This window comes from Equus quagga, chromosome 9, assembly GCF_021613505.1.
Source record: "Equus quagga isolate Etosha38 chromosome 9, UCLA_HA_Equagga_1.0, whole genome shotgun sequence".
NCBI lineage: Eukaryota > Metazoa > Chordata > Mammalia > Perissodactyla > Equidae > Equus > Equus quagga.
Window position 1 is genome coordinate 61,754,346 of NC_060275.1, and position 18,783 is coordinate 61,773,128.

General features: G+C 40.7%; 1 protein-coding gene across 2 annotated transcripts in view; it reads left to right on the forward strand.

The window, feature by feature from the left end:
- LAMA1 (laminin subunit alpha 1) overlaps positions 1-18,783 on the forward strand; it is a 148,532-nt gene that overhangs the window by 40,747 nt on the left and 89,002 nt on the right. For both annotated transcript variants that reach the window (XM_046671019.1, XM_046671020.1), the window contains exons 4-9: positions 9,957-10,199; positions 11,200-11,379; positions 14,357-14,446; positions 15,605-15,722; positions 16,627-16,805; positions 17,497-17,602. In XM_046671019.1, coding sequence (XP_046526975.1) covers positions 9,957-10,199; positions 11,200-11,379; positions 14,357-14,446; positions 15,605-15,722; positions 16,627-16,805; positions 17,497-17,602 — 916 coding nt within the window. The remainder of the gene's footprint in view (positions 1-9,956; positions 10,200-11,199; positions 11,380-14,356; positions 14,447-15,604; positions 15,723-16,626; positions 16,806-17,496; positions 17,603-18,783) is intronic.

Below are 18,783 nucleotides of genomic sequence, written 5' to 3' on the forward strand. Positions count from 1 at the left end.
CCTCTATAATAGTTTTTTGATAAAATCTTGGCTATTAATCATCTTTTAAAAAGTTAAGTCACAAAGTGACTGATCTAGTGCGGTTTCTGTAGTTTCTAAGACCTTCCCCCCCATGTTTAGAAGAGGGCTGTGAGAATTGTCAGTCTTATAATTAAAAATTTTCTGTTTTCTGTACTATTTATGGCATGTAATCAGAGGATATTTACCTGTGTTCTTCATATGATAGAATCACAAGAAAGCCCATGAAATGACTATTTAGTAGGCGTCCTTTGAGATGGCCACCATTTAGGGTCATTTACACTTTCTACCGACTTAGGTATGGGGCCTTAGGTATGGGGCTGGGCAAGACACACGGCTGCTCTTTGTTTAGGAAATGTCCCCAAGGAAGAAAGCATTCCATGTGAACTGTGGGTCAAGTCATCACCAAGGGCCTCCTTTCATTTTCAGACCCTGACAGTCTGGGGCTCTGATTTTGTATTTCACGAAGTATCATCATGCCTTATCAGAGTTTAGTAAGAACCCGGCAGAAATAGGGTCACGGGAGAGAGAAGATTTTAAAAACCCCCTCTGACTGTGTGTTACCTCCCGATGGCTTAATTGGCTTCTCCAGAGTGGGTCGCTGCCTGGGAACGCTGCATTCCTACTCACGTTCAATTTAGAAATAAATCTCTATCTTCCACAAAAAGTTGAGTCTTCATACCATTAACTTTTCTCTCCGTATTTTCATATCTTTTTTTTTTCTTGTGGCAAAATATATATAAGACTTACCATTTTAACCATTTTCCAAGTGTACGGTTCAGTGGTATTAAGTATATTCACATTGTTGGGCAGTCATCACCACTATTCATCTCTGGGACTTTTTCCTCGTCCCGAAGTGAAACCCGGTACCCATTAAACCCTAACTCCCGATTGCTCCCTCCCTTCCCATCCCCTCCCCTCCCCTCCCCTCCCCTCCCCTCCCCAGCCCCAGTTAACCACAGCTCTAATGTCAATCTCTGTGAGTGTGACTACTCTAAGTACTCACATAGGTGGAACCACACAGTATTTGTGCTTTTGTGTCTGCTTATTTCACCTGGTACACTGTCCTCAAGGTTCATCCATGTTGTAGGATGTATCTGAATTTCATTCCTTTTTAAGGCTGAACAATAGCCCGTTGTATGAATATCCCAGAGTTTGTTTAGCCATTTATTTGTTGATGAATATTTGAGTGGTTTCCATCTTTTGGCCGTTGTGAATAGTACTGCTGTAGACATTGGTGTACAAATATCTGTTTGAGTGCCTGCTTTCATTTCCTGGGGGCGTATACCCAGAAGTGGAATTGCTGGGTCATATGGTAATTCTATGTTTATTTTTTTGAGGAATCGCCATACTGTTTTCCATAGTGACGGCACCATTTTACATTCTCCCCAGATTTTTTTGAAATAAGCAAAAGTCTTCTTACATAAGACCCTTATTTGGATATGCTTTTTAAAATAAGCTTTAAATGTGATGATCTGTTAGTTTGATGCTTGACAAATGGTAGATGCTCAATGAAATTAGATGTATCTAAAAAAAAAAAAATGAGAATCTTCAAACAGGATATAGATGAAGGTTCCACATAAAGAAGAATTCTTGCACAGACAAAAAAATGCTTTCTAATCTCTCTAGTGCTGAAAGTATAAACGATTCAGCTAGATTTAGTGACTAAAGGAAAGAAACACATAATTATTGTTTCTAGGTGTTGTAAATGTATAACTAATGGGTTAATGTTTAATGGAGTTAGTCAAGCACAGATTTGCACAGCTTTCCTAGACCGTATGGCCAGTTGGATTCGCTAGGCTTAATGATTAGGGCCCTTTTACTTTCACAGGGTGCGATGACACTGGGTGTTCCTGACGAGGGGTGTGAAACCCTGAGCTCCTACCCATTGCTGGCTCTACTAGGGTGCACCAGGTCAACATGAACACTAGGAGATGAAGTGAAAAGAAGTTGAGTTTTCAGCCAGAAATTCTCCAGGACTGAGGAAAGAAGGGGGAAGTGTGGGCTTAGGGGCCACATGGGAGAGGCTTGCCCCATATTCCTGAGGTGGAGAAAGGATCTGGCCAAAGCTGGAAAACCCTGCGTGGGTTCTTTGGGTTTTCTTTCTCACTCCCATTTTGACCTTTTGGGAAACTCTTTAAGGCCCACTCGCTTTTTTCTCTACTTTAGTCTTGGTCTTTCCTCTGTCCACAGCACCATCTCTCATGACTTCCCTGCACCAACACCCAACGCTGTGATCTCTTATCCCTGGAGACCTTGTGGCTCCCTCTTTAAGGTCCTCTGATGGTCTAAGTTTTTAACGTGGAGCAAAGACCCGCACCCTGTCCACTCTCCTGTGGGCTCTCTGCCCTCAAGCCAGCCAGGCCTCCTGCAGTTTCTGTACCGCTCTGTGCTCTGCCCTCAGGGTCCTTGCTCCCTGCCCCCCTACACCATTACTCCCTCACCTAGGCATCCCTGACTCAGTCTCCCCTCTTTTCAGAGAAGCCTTCCCCAACCACTCGTACTTCACCAGACTTGGCTGGCCTCTCCTGCCACTCCCAGACACCTTGAACACCATCTGTCCTTCCCCCTGGGGACTTGGTCACCCTCTGTCTTCTCCAGTAGGGCCTCCAGCCCACGCCAACCGTGTCCTCCACTTCACCACTGTATTTATAGCACTTGGCACAGTCCTTGTTACAAGGCAGATGCTCAACCAATGTTTGTTGAATGAACCTTTAGTGAAAAATTGTCGGAGGGCATCCCTTGCTCCCAGCCTCACGTGTCCCTATGGGATGCTTCTCTGAGAGTGACATCTCTGCTTCTCCGCCACCCCTCTTCCCTCCACAGGGGACAGGCAGTTGTTTTTCTAAGTGGGAGAAGAGCTCACCCCGCTCCTCTGGGGCCACGTCTCTGCTTCTCATTTGCTGGGCAGCTTGTTCTCAGGACACACAGATTCCTGGACTCACAGGGCAAGGCCGCCGAGCAGGTGTGCGTGTGTCCCCTCAGTCTGTGACACAAGAGGCAGTGTGTCAGGCAGACCTCTGCAGCCACCCGTGTAAGCCATAACCCCCAGTTTTGCTTTTTCCTGGACTATTGCTGACTTCCTTCTTCGGTCTCCACGACAGATTTCTGAGCCTACTCCCACAGGCAGTAGGAGAAGAAAGGAGTCTTATTTATTGCAACCTCTGTTCCACCGTCAACAAACGGGGCACTGTGTTTGGGGGAGAAGCCTAATGTCCTTTCGAAGCTAAGATATTCCCGGGTGAAAAGTGGTTAGCTCTGGCCGAGGAGCCGGCGGGGGTCAGGGGGCGGGGAAGGCTTGTTCTGTGTTTCTCAGACCTGGAATGGCCTGTAACTGCATTTCAACAGTGGGTTCACCTTGTTCTAGATGCTAGGCTGTCACCCAGCACTCTCAGGGGGTGGGAAAGTGAGGATCCCCACAGAGGACATTTTTTTGGTGACGAACCTGGTTGTGCTTTTCAGCAGTTTCAACTAATCCTCCACAAAACTTGGCAAACTCAGTCAAGAACACTTGGTGAAATGAGCATTGGGAGCAATTCTGTGGAGAAATACATTGAGACTAGAAATGGAAACCAACTTCTCACTTTTCAGGTTTGACTTCTTAAAGTGATTCTCTTGAAATAATGCTGCCCGTCATCTGTAAGTGGAAATAGTCCCATGTGGACCAGGGAACAGCTTACTGGGGGCTCTTTTGAAATAGCTCCTGTAGTTGATGGAAGACAGACCTGCTCTGACGGGTGTTTAAGTGTTCCTTCCCGTCTCCAGATTCCTGGGTGCAGGTTACTGCGGCCTCTTCAGATGGGCTCCTATCTCTGTGCCATCCGTGTGTTGACCGCCTTTCTTACTTGGGCTTCTCCTGTATGTCTGCCTGAAGCATCTGAGTGTGGTGCACAAGTCAGCATTCCTTGACCTTCTGAGACGTGAGCCTTAAGAATTTTAAGGAAAGTAACCTTCTTGATCTAAATTTGTCACTACTGGTGGCCCAGTCCCTTCTCCACCCCTCGCCTCCTACCCCAGTAAAAAGAAAAACAAAAGAAAACAGAAGAAAAGAAAGTGGAAAGAGGCATTGGACATTGACATGTTTACTTTTCACTTCTAATGCCAGCACCAAATTTAAAGAAAAACAAAGCTATTTTATTCCGAAATTCTCTTCTCATTCATGAAGCTATTTCCTGGTGTCTGTTAATTTTGTATACTGGTCCTAAAATGAGGAGATAACAGTAAAACGGCCAACTAAAATATAATAGAAATGACATTTTAAAGTAACTGTCCATAAGAAGTTTACTCAAAATCTGCATCACACAGCTCCTATGTGCCAAGTAAACTTCTAAGCCCACAGGGTCTCTTGCTCAGCCCAGTTTTTATTGTCACTTCACGTGGCTATCCATTGATTAGACACTGTAGTGAACGATACTCTGTAACACTGGAAGTGATTCATATCTGCATTTGTAATTAGCCTTCCGGTAAATAATTACTTCTTTATTCTGGAGTAATAAATATTAATTCACATGATCATTTTCAATTTTGTTTTCTAATAATGTCCTAAGAAATAAAGCTTACAAGCACGAATTCACTTTAAGGGATAATTGAGTAATATTATTTATCACTTGACTCTTTTTGTTTCAATGTAATTTGACTCTTAGCCTAAATCTCTTTCATCTGTGGAAAGTTCATCTCCATCACATAAGAGAGAAGACATCCCTCGGTTCACTGTTTAGTTCCCGCCGTGGAGGCAGATAAGTGCTTGTGAGGGGCATTTCCGGGGGCATGCGCCTGGCGTCTGGGCCCCTGCAGATTATGTGCAGAGGCCCTGCAGAGAGCAGCTGAGCTTGCTGTGGAGAGCACAGACGTCACTTCCAGTGCACATCTGAAACTGCCCTCTGATATTGGGGAACAGGCTATCTGTGTTTTTAAGATCTCTGTGCCTGAGGTGGATTTAATATATTTAAGTTAAGATTGAAGCCTACATGAAAATTCCTGTCTGGATTCCTTTGTACAAACTGGTGTTTGATATACATCTACTTTATTTATGTGACACGGTTTGTGTACATTCCAGTGATCATTAACAAAGGCCACTTGGTGGAAAACCGTGATGAAAGTGGATTTCAAAAGGGCTGTATCAGCTGCAGATTTGGCAAGACCACAGTGACTCTGAATTTAGTGAAAACCAAGTGTCATCAATTTGTGTTCAGCCAACCTTATATGGAGAGAAAAGGCAGTTTAGTCAGCCATGCAAAAAAAGGGCAACAGAAATCTCATGGATTTTATTTGGGCAAACATTTAAAATTCTATATATTCACAGATTCCCTCATTTTTTCTATGTTATCTGTCAGACTTGTTTATCACTACACAATTGGTGAACGAGAGCTTGTGTTAACTTGCTAGGACTGCCATAGCAAATGCCAAGGACTGGAGTGCATAAACAACAGAAATTTATTTACTCACAGTTCTGGAAGCTTGAGGTCCAAGATCAAGATGTTGGCAGGATCGATTTCTTCTGGGACGTCTCTCCTTGGCTTGTAGAGGGCCACTTTCTCACTGTGTCCTTACAGGGTCACCCCTAGGTCTGTGTCCTAATCTCTTCTAGTGAGGACACCAGTCCTCTTGGATTAGGGCCCACACGTATGATCTCATTTAACCTTAATTACCTCTTAACAGAACCTGTCTTCAGATATAGTCACATTCTGAGGTAGTAGCGGGTAGGACTTTGGCATATGAATTGTGGGGAGACATGACTTAGGCAATAACATGGCTTAAGTGAGGAAGATTGTGTTGAGATGCTGCACAGCATTCTCTTCCTCTTGTGCAGATTTACAGCTCACAGTCCCTTCCCTGGCTTGTTTCTGGTCTCTAATTTGGGGACCTAGAGAACTACTGAGAGACTGTGGGAGTAGTGCCCAGTTTCATAGTTGAAGGTCTTGAGCCAGATAAAAGTTAAATGATTCCTCCCTTGCAAGATTGTCCTCTATGCGAGTCCTTGCGAGTTTTTTCACTATGGTTCCTCCACTTGGTATCATTTTGTTACATAGACCAAGCTGTCTGTATAAAAGCTGACAGGGGTTTAATGAAAGTATAAGAACGTGGTATTGAAATAATTACTACTGGTTGAGATAAGAGGTTCAAAAAACTGGGTTAGTGCTCACCACTTGCCTCAAATTGGGAGCTCATTCTTCTTTCTCTTTGCAATCTGTAGAAGTGGGGCACAGTGGTTAAGAGAACGGACTGCTTATGTTCAAATCCCTTCAGTATATACTTTAGTATCTGGGAGATCCTGGGAAGATTACTTAACCTTTCTGTGCCTCAGTTTCCTCATCTGTAAGGTAGGAGAAATAACAGTGCACACTTCATAAGAAGAACATAGTGTAGGATTAGAAGGGTTAACAGTTCTCGTAAAGCACTTAGCGTTGTCCCTGACTCCAGTAAGTGCTGCGTTAGCTGTCATTAATTTTTGCTTCTGGCACACTCTCCATCCCATCCCCCTGCACATTCTAGGCTGTCACAACAGAAACTGCAGAGTCAACTGGAACAACTGCTAGTGCGCTTATTTGGATAGGAAGCTGGTGTCCAAGTGAATGGAGGAATCTTTTTGTTTGGTATTACGAAAAGAAAATTCAGTGACTTAGGTGTGTGTGGACATCTGGGGGCAGTGCTCCGGAGTGCGTGTGGTGGCTGAGGACTCTGGAGTGTGACCATTTGGTTTCTTATTGGGACCTGCAACTTGGTAGTGGTGGTTTGTCTTTTAACCTCCCTGTACATCAGTTTCCAAGTGTTTAAAATGGAAACAGCAGTAACTTGAAAATCATGGTGTTATTGGGACTAAATGAGATGATACATAGAAAGCTCTTAACACACAGGAGGTAAATCTGTTAGTTCTGTCCATTTTCAAATATGAAACTGAAAAACAGGAGGCACCCACATCTCATTTCATTTGTAAATCCTCTGCCTTCTATCCCTCTCAAATGGGCGCCCCATCTCACTGTCTCACTTGGCACCTGCATTTGGTAAAGTCTCGTTTAGCATGTTTGACAGGGGTGAGTGCTCACGGCCCACATGCTCACAGAGTTCTACTTTTATGATAAAAAACTTGCAAAGGAACTGGACAGTAATGAGTAGAGAGGTGGATGTCCTCCCTCCCGTTAGCTTGGGCATCAGCATGAAAACCAAATGGAAGGCTAATAAGGACAGACTCCACTATGGTGGTCCAAGACAGCACTGGATCTTTGTGAAGGCGAAAGCAGCCACCGCCAAGCTTATAACAAACTCTGATGCTGTTGGGGACTAGCTCTACAGGAGACGATAAGATTCAGCGCCAGGTATCTCTGAGACATCTTTGGTATTTCAGTAACATTAAGATATAGCAAATCAGGGAAACATATATAAATTTTGGAATATATGAATTATATAAAATTGGGGCAAAGTTTTTTTAAAAAAAAGCTCTCAAAAAGAAAAACCATGTAATTACTTTCATGGGAGAATTTTCTGGAGATGTTTATGTTAGGACAAAATAACCTTTGCATTACTTTAATTTTTAATTTAATTTTCCTTCTAATATGCTTAGAAACAGTGATTGCGTTCTAGAGGAAAATAGCACATGAACATTGACAGTCAAAATATCACACTTACGATACTCTCAAACTAAACTCAGTTGGGAGACATTTCTTGTAGGTGAACAGAGTTACTATAATGAGATAAAATCATCCTTCCCAAGCGACAATTTGGTAGATGAATGTAAAATTATTTGGTTGATGATGGGTTTTAAGGAGCTCTTGTGTTCCTGGAATTGGTGAGGGCTAAGATGGTGAGAAGCCAAAAACAAAACAAAAGAAAAACAAAAATGCCTAGAAGCAATAAGACACAGAGTAAGTGAATGACAACTGCCTTGCCAACACATACGCATACACATGTATACATACATACATGCGTACATAGATATGCACATAAACACACATGTGTGTTACACATTATATCTATATTACATATATATTTGAAAAATAATTAGTACATGACTCGGTTTAAAAAAAAAACACGTCTATCAATTTGGATTAGAGGAAATCTGCAGTAAATAGCAGTTCACGTGAAAAAGGCATTTTTTCTTGTTGCTTGCCAACCCCAACTTAAGTTCGTAATCTAAGTTTACTCTCAGAAAAGTGAATGCTTGCTAAGGTTGAGTTACTAAGGGACATAGTATTTTCACCACGTTCTTTCCACTTCAGAAAACTTTGGGGTTTTGTATTCAGTTCATGGGAACCACATTTTAAACTAAGATTGTGTCCAGAGCATTGTGACAAGGTGATGAGGTCTCATTAAGTGATGAGTATTTTCAGGAAATCAGAATGTTGATGCTGAAAACTGGATTCTGGAGGTGATACGGGATAGTTGTGGTCAAATGTTCGAAGGCCAGTTAGATGAGAGTGGAGTCAGCCTCTTTTCTGTAGCTGCAGAGGTAGAATGGATGGGGTGCCCTGAGTCAGTGCAGGCAAAGATTCTCTGACAGGGGAAGTTTCATAAAACGGAAGGGCTGTCTTAGGAGCAAATGAACTTCCTGTCACTGCAAGTGCTCCTGCAGGGGCTGCTTGTTGGAGAGGGGACTCCTTCTTAGTGCTGGATTTTGGCCTATGTGTCTACAAAGGTCCCTTCCAAACCCAACGTTTGTCTGGCTGGTCTCCTGATACTGTGAGTGGTCACCTCCATTCCCTTTCTCCCTGTTTGCTTCCTCTCTACTCTACAACCTTAAAAATTTTTTTACTTAGTAGTCTTTAATTTTTTGACCAGTTTTAGGTTGACAGAAAAATGAGTGACAAATACAGAATTCCTATGTTCCCCCTCCCCACCCCCTACCCAGTACCCCTGTTATTCACCTCTTGCATCAGTGTGGAACAGCTGTTTCAACTGATGAGCCCATGTTGGTCTATCGTTATTAACTAAGTCCGTAGTCTACGTTAGGGTTCGCCTTTGGTGTTGTACATCTATGGTTTGGACAAATGTGAATGGCATGCACCCACCGTTCCAGTGTCCTGCAGCGTAGTTTCACTGCCCTAAAGATCCTCTGTGCTCCCCCTACTCGTCTCTTCAACACCACTAACCCCTGGCAACCACGTATCTTTTTACTGTTTCTATATATTTATATTTTCAGAATGTCATATAGTTGGGGTCATACAGTATGTATCCTTTTCATATTGGCTTCTTTTACTTAGAAATATGCATTTCTGCTTCCTCCATATCTGCTAGTGGCATGAGAGCTCATTTCTTTTTATCACTGAATAATATTCTATTGTATGAATGTATCACACTTTGTATATCCATTCACCTGTGGAAGTTTTCAGTTCATTTGGGTAAATACCAAGGAGCTCGATTGCTGGGTTGTATGGGAAGAGTGTGTTTAGTTTTGTAAGAAACTGCCAAACTGTCTTCCAAAGTGGCTGTACTGTTTTGCGTTCCCACCAGCAATGAACGAGAGCCCCTGTTGCTCCACATCCTCCCCAGTATTTGGTGTTACTAGTGTTTTGGATTCCAACCTTTCTAATAAGCATATAGTGAGCTGACTTTTTTTCATGTTCTGATGTGTTACCTCCAAATCTCTCTGAGAAACGCATTTAACACTACTATTAATGTAATATAATACCACCGTTATGATTCAGAATCCAGATGGAGAAAGACATTGGAAACAAGAAAACAGGCACTTATGTTAATGTTGATACTGTTAATAATAATAATGATGATAATTTATTCATGAGTACTTTTGGGGTTTACCTGGAAAACAAATGCCACCAGCAGAACATTCACCAGACATATTTCTGATGAACACTTGTAAGCAGTTATTCTCAAAAGCATTACGAGACATTGGCAGTCATCGTGTAACAGTTCTCTCAAGAGGCACTTTGTTTTTTGAGCAGCCGCTACTGATTCTTGATTGAGATTTTTCAGTGTCTTTGTTTCAGGTCTTCCAAGTCGCGTATGTCATCATCAAAGCTGCTAATGCTCCTCGACCTGGAAACTGGATTTTGGAGCGTTCTGTGGATGGCACCAAGTTTAGCCCCTGGCAGTATTATGCAGTTAGTGACACGGAATGTTTGACTCGTTACAATATAACTCCAAGACGGGGGCCACCCACTTACAGGGCTGATGACGAAGTGATCTGCACCTCGTATTATTCTAGACTGGTGCCGCTTGAGCATGGAGAGGTACTGTGCCCACTGCAGTGGTGTCTGTTTTTGCATCAGAGCCCCCACCTCAAATGTTAAGAGAGCCATGGCGAGAGCCAACGTAAAGCACTCAAAATAAATCTCTCTTAGTGCAGATTACAGAGATCTGTAATCTAACTACCTAGCTATGTTTAAGGTATCATTGACTGGTGTCTACTGATGATTGATGTCATAACTGATACATTTCACCTTACTGATGTCTTCCCTTTGAGGAGATTCCTCAGTCTTCTCTCTGCTGTTATTCACTAACTCCATCAGATCCTCCTCAAAGAGAACATCTTTCCCATGACACTGGGGCAAGAACTTTTATTGAAATATTAGAGCTAAAATGCCTCTAAAAGATAGAGGTCCTGGTTTTCTCTGTGACATTCTCCTCTTTGGTGTGGTTGAGAACTGGAGGTGGCTCGTGAAGTCTTCCAGCTCAGTGCTCAACCTGCCCAGACTATACACACTTCCTTAGAGTCCGAGTGTAATCAGATCAGCCTACTCTAGAGAAGCACCTGGCTTGATGAGATAAAACTGCGAGAACTCTCCAAAGTGCGCTTCCCAGCAGAAACTCTGCAGCAAGTCGTGCGCTGTTCCAGGAGGTGAGACTGGTTAAGAAGGCAGTACTGCAAAGCTTTGTGGCACCTTTTCTCAGCCTCCCCACACTATTCATGGCATTTAGAACTTCTTCAAATAAATCATAGCCTATTGATACTCATTAAAATATCCTCACCACACTGGGAGAAATGGTCCATTAAAAGGTTTCCAGGAATCTCTGAGACACTGGAAGGGATAACTTCAAACTAACTGAAGATATTTTGTGATCATGGTGTTCACAAGTAGTTAACAAATAACAGATTTCTACCAGCACCTAGTTGTTTGGTTTGATTTTAGATAGTGTCTTTGAAGATTATGTCCTGAAGATAAAGAACCAAGGCTGTATTTTTGCATGCTTAAAATTGACATTTGTTTATTGTCGTGTCTTTATCTTCAGATTCATACATCACTAATCAATGGCCGACCGAGTGCTGATGATCTTTCACCCGAGTTGTTGGAATTTACTTCTGCGCAATATATCCGCCTTCGCTTACAGCGCATTCGAACCCTCAACGCTGATCTCATGACCCTCAGCCGCCGTGACCCTAAGGACCTCGATCCTATTGTTACCAGACGAGTAAGTCCACGGCAGTGCTCCTGAGCATTGTGAAAATTATTTTGTTTAAAGGAAATAGACTTTTCCTCTAAGGTTGGCCTGTTTTCTTATTTTGCTGAAGATCATTATATATGCTTTCTTAAAAATGCCGCTTTTAAACTAGGTTCCCATGGTTCTGACATGGCGCCTCCGGTGCCCTCCCCCGCATCCTATAATGCCATTATGTAGTGGATGCAATGGTCTTTGCGCTTCACATTCTAGTCTGGCTCCACATCTGATCTTCAGCAAGTGACGGTGGTTGGTTTTGTGTTTTTTTTCACTTAAAAGAAAATTTTAAAGTTTGAGATATAATTTACATCAGGAAAATATACAGATTTTACATGTATAACAAATGTACAAGGCTTCTGTGGACAAACATTTTCAAATCCCTTGGATAAAGTGGGACTGAAATTACTGAGTTATAATATAGAGTATAGAGTTCTGGTTGCACCACACGCTTTCGTGTATTTGGGTTGTCAGCATGTTCATGTCAGTGATTCTAACGTGCATAGAGTGGCGTCTCCTTGTGATATTAATTTGCATTTCCCTGATGCCTAATGCTGAATGTGTGCTTATTTGTATCTGATCACATTTTTTGTCCATTTTGAAATTGGGTTCTCTCTCTCCTTATTACAGAGTTATAAAAGATCTTTATATATTTTGTGTACAAGTCCATTGTCAGATATGTCTATCTTGCAAATATCTTCTCTTGTTCTGGAGTTTGCTTATTCACCTTCCTAACTATGACTTTTGATGAACAGAGGGTTTTTTGTTTTGTTTTGTTTTGTTTTTTATTTTTTGAGGAAGATTAGCCCTAAGCTAACTACTGCCAATCCTCCTCTTTTTGCTGAGGAAGATTGGCCCTGAGCTAACATCTGTGCCCATCTTCCTCTGCTTTATATGTGGGACGCCTACCACAGCATGGCTTTTGCCAAGTGGTACCATGTCTTCACCTGGGATCCGAACCGGCGAACCCCGGGCCGCCGAGAAGCAGAACGTGTGTACTTAACCACTGTGGCACCGGGCCGGCCCTGATGAGCAGAGGTTTTAATTTTGATGAAGTACAATTTATTGTTTTTCCTTTATAATTAATGCTTTTTATGTCCTCTTTGAAAAATATTTGCTTATCCAATGCTTATAATAATAATATCCAATGATTTCTTTTAGTAGCTTTCTATTTTAACTTTTGTATCTATTATTCATTTCGAATTAATTTTTGTATTTTACGTGAGGTAGAGGTCAAGGTTCTTTTTTCCCCGTGTGCGTTTACAATGGTTGCAGCACCATTTGTTGAAAACATTTTCCTTTCTCTCTTTAAATGGTTTTGGCGCCCCTTTGAAAATTATTTGACCTTATTACTGTGGGTCTGTTTCTGCCCTCTGTACTACTCCATTGATCTGTTTCTCTATCCTTATGCCAACAGAAAACTTTCTCAATTACTGTAGCTTTATGCTAAGTCTTGAAGTCAGGCACCATCATAGTCCAACTGAGTTCTTTTTCAAGATTGTTTTGGCTATTCTAAGTTCATTCTGTTTCCTTATAAGTTTTAGAATCAATTTGTTAATTTTTGCCCCCTCCCGCAAAAAAAATCCTGCTAAGATTTTCATTGGGCTTCCATTTATTCTACAGATCAATTTAGGAAGAATCTTGAAAGACATTTTGACAATATTGGATCCTCCAATCCATGAGCGTTCTGTATCTCTCTACTTACCTCTCTCCTTTAATTCCTCATGGCAATATTTTATTATTTGTTGATTTGTACTTCTTTTGTTCAATTTATTCTTAAATATCTTATGTTTTTGAATGTTAGCATTAATAGTTTGCTTTCTAAATTTCATTTTCCATGTGTTCATTGCTAGTGTATAGATATGCACTTCATTTTTGTTTGTTGGTTTTGTATGTTGAGACATTGCCAAATTCACATATTATTCCTTGTAGTTTTTTGGTAGATTTTCTGTGTAACAATATCATTTCTTCTACAAATAATGACAGTCTTCCTGTGTACTCTGCACGCCTTTGATTTCTTTTCTCTTGCATTATTGAACTCCACAGAAGGTTGACTAGAAATGGAGTAAGCAGATTTTAAGAGGAAAGCACTTAATCTTTCACTGTTAGCTCTAGATTTTTCCCATGGATGTTCTTTATTACTGTGAAGAAGTTCTCTTCTACTTCTGGTTTGCTGAAGTTTTTTAATGAATGCTGTTGAATTCTGTAAAATGCTTTTTGTGCGTCTAATGAAATGATCATATGATTTTTCCCCTTTATTCTGTCAATGTGGTGATTTGCTTTTATTGATTTTTGTGTGTTAAATTAACTTTGAATTTCTGGGATAAATCCTACTTGGTCATGAGTTATTATTCTTTTTATATAGTGCCGTATTCAATTTAGCAATATTTTTAGAGTTTTCAGTAGCATGAGTTGGTTTTGTCTTTTGGGGTTTTTTTTTTTTTTCTGTTTTTTGTGAGGAAGATTGGCCCTGAGCTAATATCTGTTGCTAATCGTCCTCTTTTTCCTTGAGGAAGATTGTTGCTGAGCTAACATCTGTGCCAGTCTTCTTCTATTTTATGTGGGACGCCACCACAGCATGGCTTGACGAGCAGTGCTAGGTCTGGGATCCGAACCTGTGAATCCCGGGCTGCTGAAGCAGAGTGTGCAAACTTAACCACTATGCCAGCGGGCCAGGCCCAGTAGCATGAGTTTGGGATATGACTACCTTGGTTTAAGTTGCAGCCAAGTTGAAAAATTCTTTTAGATTCCTTTGATTTCTGTTGATGAGCTAATTTGAACATTATTTATTTTAATTGGACACGAATTCTTTGTGCATGAAATATAATTTAAAACGTGTATCTGATTATTTTTTAGATTTTAACAACTGAAGCATTTGCTGGAGTGCCAGCGTTTTCTTTTCACTGAAATAGAAGAGGTTTTCATTTTTGCTTGTAATTTTCTTTCTCCTTAGTATTACTATTCAATAAAAGACATTTCTGTTGGAGGGATGTGCATTTGTTATGGCCATGCTAGTAGCTGCCCGTGGGATGAGACTGCCAAGGTGAGTTCTTGTTGTTTTCATTTTACTAGGACTTTGCGATAGAAGCTGTAGCTGGAATGTTTGCATTGCCCTTTTTAATTCAGGGCCAGTCTTATTCAGTTCTGTGATGAAAGGTATAAAATCATGCTGCAAAAAAGATTTTCAGATAATTTAACTGGTTTCCTTTTTTTAAAACAATTTCATTTTGTTTTGTTTGGAGAATATATTTCTAACTAAATCCTTACTATAATTTTTTGTGGTAAAATATACACAACAAAATGTACCATTTTAGCTATTTTAAAGTGTTCAGTTTAGTGGCCTTATGAATTTTGAAGCTCTTCTCTCAATAAGACAGTCAAGTGAAAACATATGTAGTTATAAATTACGTTTACATTTTTTAAAAGAAGGATTCCCCTCCTCATATTTTCCCCTCTTCCATTTTTGTGGTACTAAATCAAGATAAAATAAAGTTTATCTGTTTTAGCAGTAGCATAATGTTAAATGAATAAGATGGCATCCTCTCTTCTTTAAAACAACTTACATGAAGTTACTTCTTTTTCCCCCAATCTTTGTAATAATTTGACTCTTGAATAGGATTATTCTCTTATTGATGCTGAAAAATATATAGATGAATATCAAGAAAGTTATTATTGGGGGCTGGCCCCGTGGCCGAGTGGTTAAGTTCGCGCGCTCCGCTGCAGGCGGCCCAGTGTTTCGTTGGTTCGAATCCTGGGCGCGGACATGGCACTGCTCATCAAACCACGCTGAGGCAGCGTCCCACATGCCACAACTAGAAGGACCCACAACGAAGAATATACAACTATGTACCGGGGGGCTTTGGGGAGAAAAAGGAAAAAATAAAATCTTTAAAAAAAAAAAAAAGAAAGTTATTATTGAGAGCTTCCAAACCCTTTAAGTCAATGTATCTTTTTTGAAAAGTTTTTGTCAGTTAACCCATATTTTAGTTTCACTTTATTCCTCCTCATTTCTGTTTGTAACCAGGTCATATGCATATATTTTTCTCTAAAACTTAAATGCCAGTTTGCTCTGATATAGCCATATATCCTCAATTGTAAAGTCTTGCTATGTATTTGACTGTGATAGGTTCTTTTTAAAGTAAAATTAAGGAAAATATACAGGTAAATTGTCAGGTGCCACTTTCTATTCCTTATTGTCTAGAAACTCCAGTGTCAGTGTGAACATAACACCTGTGGAGAGGGCTGCAGTACGTGTTGTCCTGGATACCATCAGCAGCCCTGGAGGCCTGGGACCGTTTCTTCTGGTAACACATGTGAAGGTAAGTCCACTGAGAAATGGAAGACTGTAGAGTTCTTTTCACCTCTTACTATGCTTAAGTTTATAGTGACTTAACGACATTTATAATTAGTAAATAACTTGTTTTCTTAGATATTCCAGTAGTTTCCAAAGCTTCAGATTACCTTAATAAAATTTAAACTATTGAGGAATAAACGTACCTTTATGGATTCACTATTTTATCTAAGATTCCCCTTCCGATGTATTCATTTATGGTTTGTTAACTTGGATTTCATTTTTAAATAGGCAGTATATTCACCAGATTCCAACATCTAACAATATATAAAAGTATATAGTAAACAGTATTACTTTCACTCTATCTCCATCCCTCCCCATTTTCCTTATTTCCTATGTTCTTCCTAAAGTTTTCATGTAAGTAAAGCATATAGTAACACGCTCCTACACCTTACACAGTTCATATGCAGAGCGTACGTACTATGTGTGCCATTCTATGCATGGCTTTCATATTTCACAATATGTCTGGAAAGAAAATCTTTCCATATTAGCAATATGAAATGCTGTTTTTAAAAACAGTAGCACTGGATTCCATTATATGGATGTAACATAATTAAAACAGCTACCTATTGGTTGTTACCAGCCTTTTGTTAACACAAGCAGTGGTACAATAATTAACCGTGTACATGTCATTGAAAGTGTTTTGTGCAATATATAATCCCAGAAGATAGATTGATGAGTCAAATGGGTATGCAGATTTATAATTCTGGTAGCTATTCCCAATTGCCCTCCATAAGATTGTCCGTATCCTATTAAAATTACTTATTCTGTGATTTTCATTTAATGTATAGTCATAGAAACTTAGGGGGGGAAGGATTTCTTTATATAGGACATAAATGTATATTAATTGAGATGTTAAAATATTCTCCTAGAATGTAATTGTCACAATAAAGCCAAAGACTGTTACTATGATGAAAGTGTTGCAAATCAGAAGAGAAGTTTGAATACGGCTGGACAGTTCAAAGGAGGAGGGGTTTGCATAAATTGCCTGCAGAACACCATGGGAATCAATTGTGAAACCTGTATTGATGGATATTATAGACCACACAAAGTAAGAGTGTTTCTTCGCCATATCTGAGCTTCATTGTCTTCCTAGGGTGGAAAAGAGACTTCGCCAAGTGTCATCCTCAGTGTTGGAGACTCATTTCCTCTTACTATTACTATTACTCATTGTGCATTTCTATTACTGTGCTAGTAGTGTTCTTCAGATATCGATATCCTCCTTTGTCTTCCCTGTTTCCTTGCTCAGAGCGGGTTAGTCACTCGTCGTTATTTAACTTGAATCCAGGGCCCGTTGGCTGTGTAATCTTAGAGTTTAATAATATGAACTGTTGATACGAAGAGTCAGTCAATACCTAAAGCAGCTGTATCTTGCTCATAGGAAGTGCTCAGTCAGTCCTCAATTGACTTGATATGTAGTTGTCACACAGCTCCTTGTGGTGGTCTGGTCAGAGGTGATGCTTCTCTATGGCTCTGAGAAAGATGGTGAGCGGGGCCAGGTAGCGGTGATAATGGGAAAGGATGATACTAGCTGCTGTTACCATCAAAAAGACATTTAGGGTTTTCTGGCTTGAGCTCACCTTATCTTCCTGAGGCCTACACCCCCAGAGTACACAAAATCATTGTAATAGTCACATCTTGGATAAAAATTCGATGCCTTGTCCTTGGTATTATTGTTGATATTATTGCTAATCCTGCTGTTATTGCCAGTCAGATAGTCCAGGGCAATCTCTGCCTTTCAGGTATCTCCTTATGAGGATGACCCTTGCCATCCCTGTCACTGTGACCCTTTGGGGTCCCTCAGTTCTGTCTGTATTAAGGATGATCTCCATTCTGACTTACACAAAGGTAAGTACTTGATTCATTTTTGTGCTTGCAGTTGATTTTTTTTTTGGTGGAATATTTATACCTAGTGGAACTATTACCATTGTTTAGCAGTTTGGCGATATAATTCTCTATAGATTCTTTTGTTCACCAAATATTTATCAAGCACCTACTATGTGTCAGGCAGTTTTCTAGGACCTAGGAACATGTACTTGAACAAGATGATCAGGGTCCCTGCTTGCAGGCAGACACTAAACAAACAAGCACAGCTGTAATGTAATGCCAGGCAGGGATAAGTGCCTGGGTATAAAGCAAAATTAGGAATCGCAAGTGGAGGGAGATAGGGCATAAAGATGGCAGTGTTGGAGTGAAGATATGACATTCGAGAGGTTAATTGAGCATTTGATGAAAGAAGAAATAAGACTCAGTTTAAAGTCACATGCAGATCACAGTAAATAGCAGTCAGTCTGTTTAGCACTTAGGAGATGCTCAGAAGGCTTTTGCATGCATCGTCTCACAGAGCAAGCAAATCCTTCAGTTAGCTTTGTAAATGTCAGTGTTCTTTCCACTTCAAAAACTGGCAAATAGACTTGCACATACGAGAATCTCCTGAATAGGTTGCATCTGCTCCAAGACTTCTGTGACCCCATCAAATCTCAGTCACTGCAGTTAAAATGGATATTGACCAGCAGGGAACGTATGTCAACTGTGGGACCGCCAGCAAAGTGGAGGGTAAATTACACAGTTGAATTGATTCCTACGCGTGACTGGTAATGAGATGATGATGATGATGACAATTACCCTTGATTGGATTCATTAAAAAAAATGTACCATTTTAGCTTTCACCCGTAGTGACTAGAAAGAACCCATTTTTATAGGCAAGGAAGCTGTAGCTCAGAGCAGTTAAGAAACTTGGCCACAGTTACACAACAGAAAGTTACAGAGCTAGCATTAAAAGCAAAAACAGTGCTCATTTTTGCCCTCTACCATTTGCCTCTGTGCTTTTTTTAAAAAAAAAAAACAGCTTCGGGGCTGGCCCCGTGGCCGAGTGGTTAAGTTCGCGCGCTCCGCTGCAGGCGGCCCAGTGTTTCGTTGGTTCGAATCCTGGGCGCGGACATGGCACTGCTCATCAGACCACGCTGAGGCAGCGTCCCACATGCCACAACTAGAAGGACCCACAACGAAGAATACACAACTATGTACTG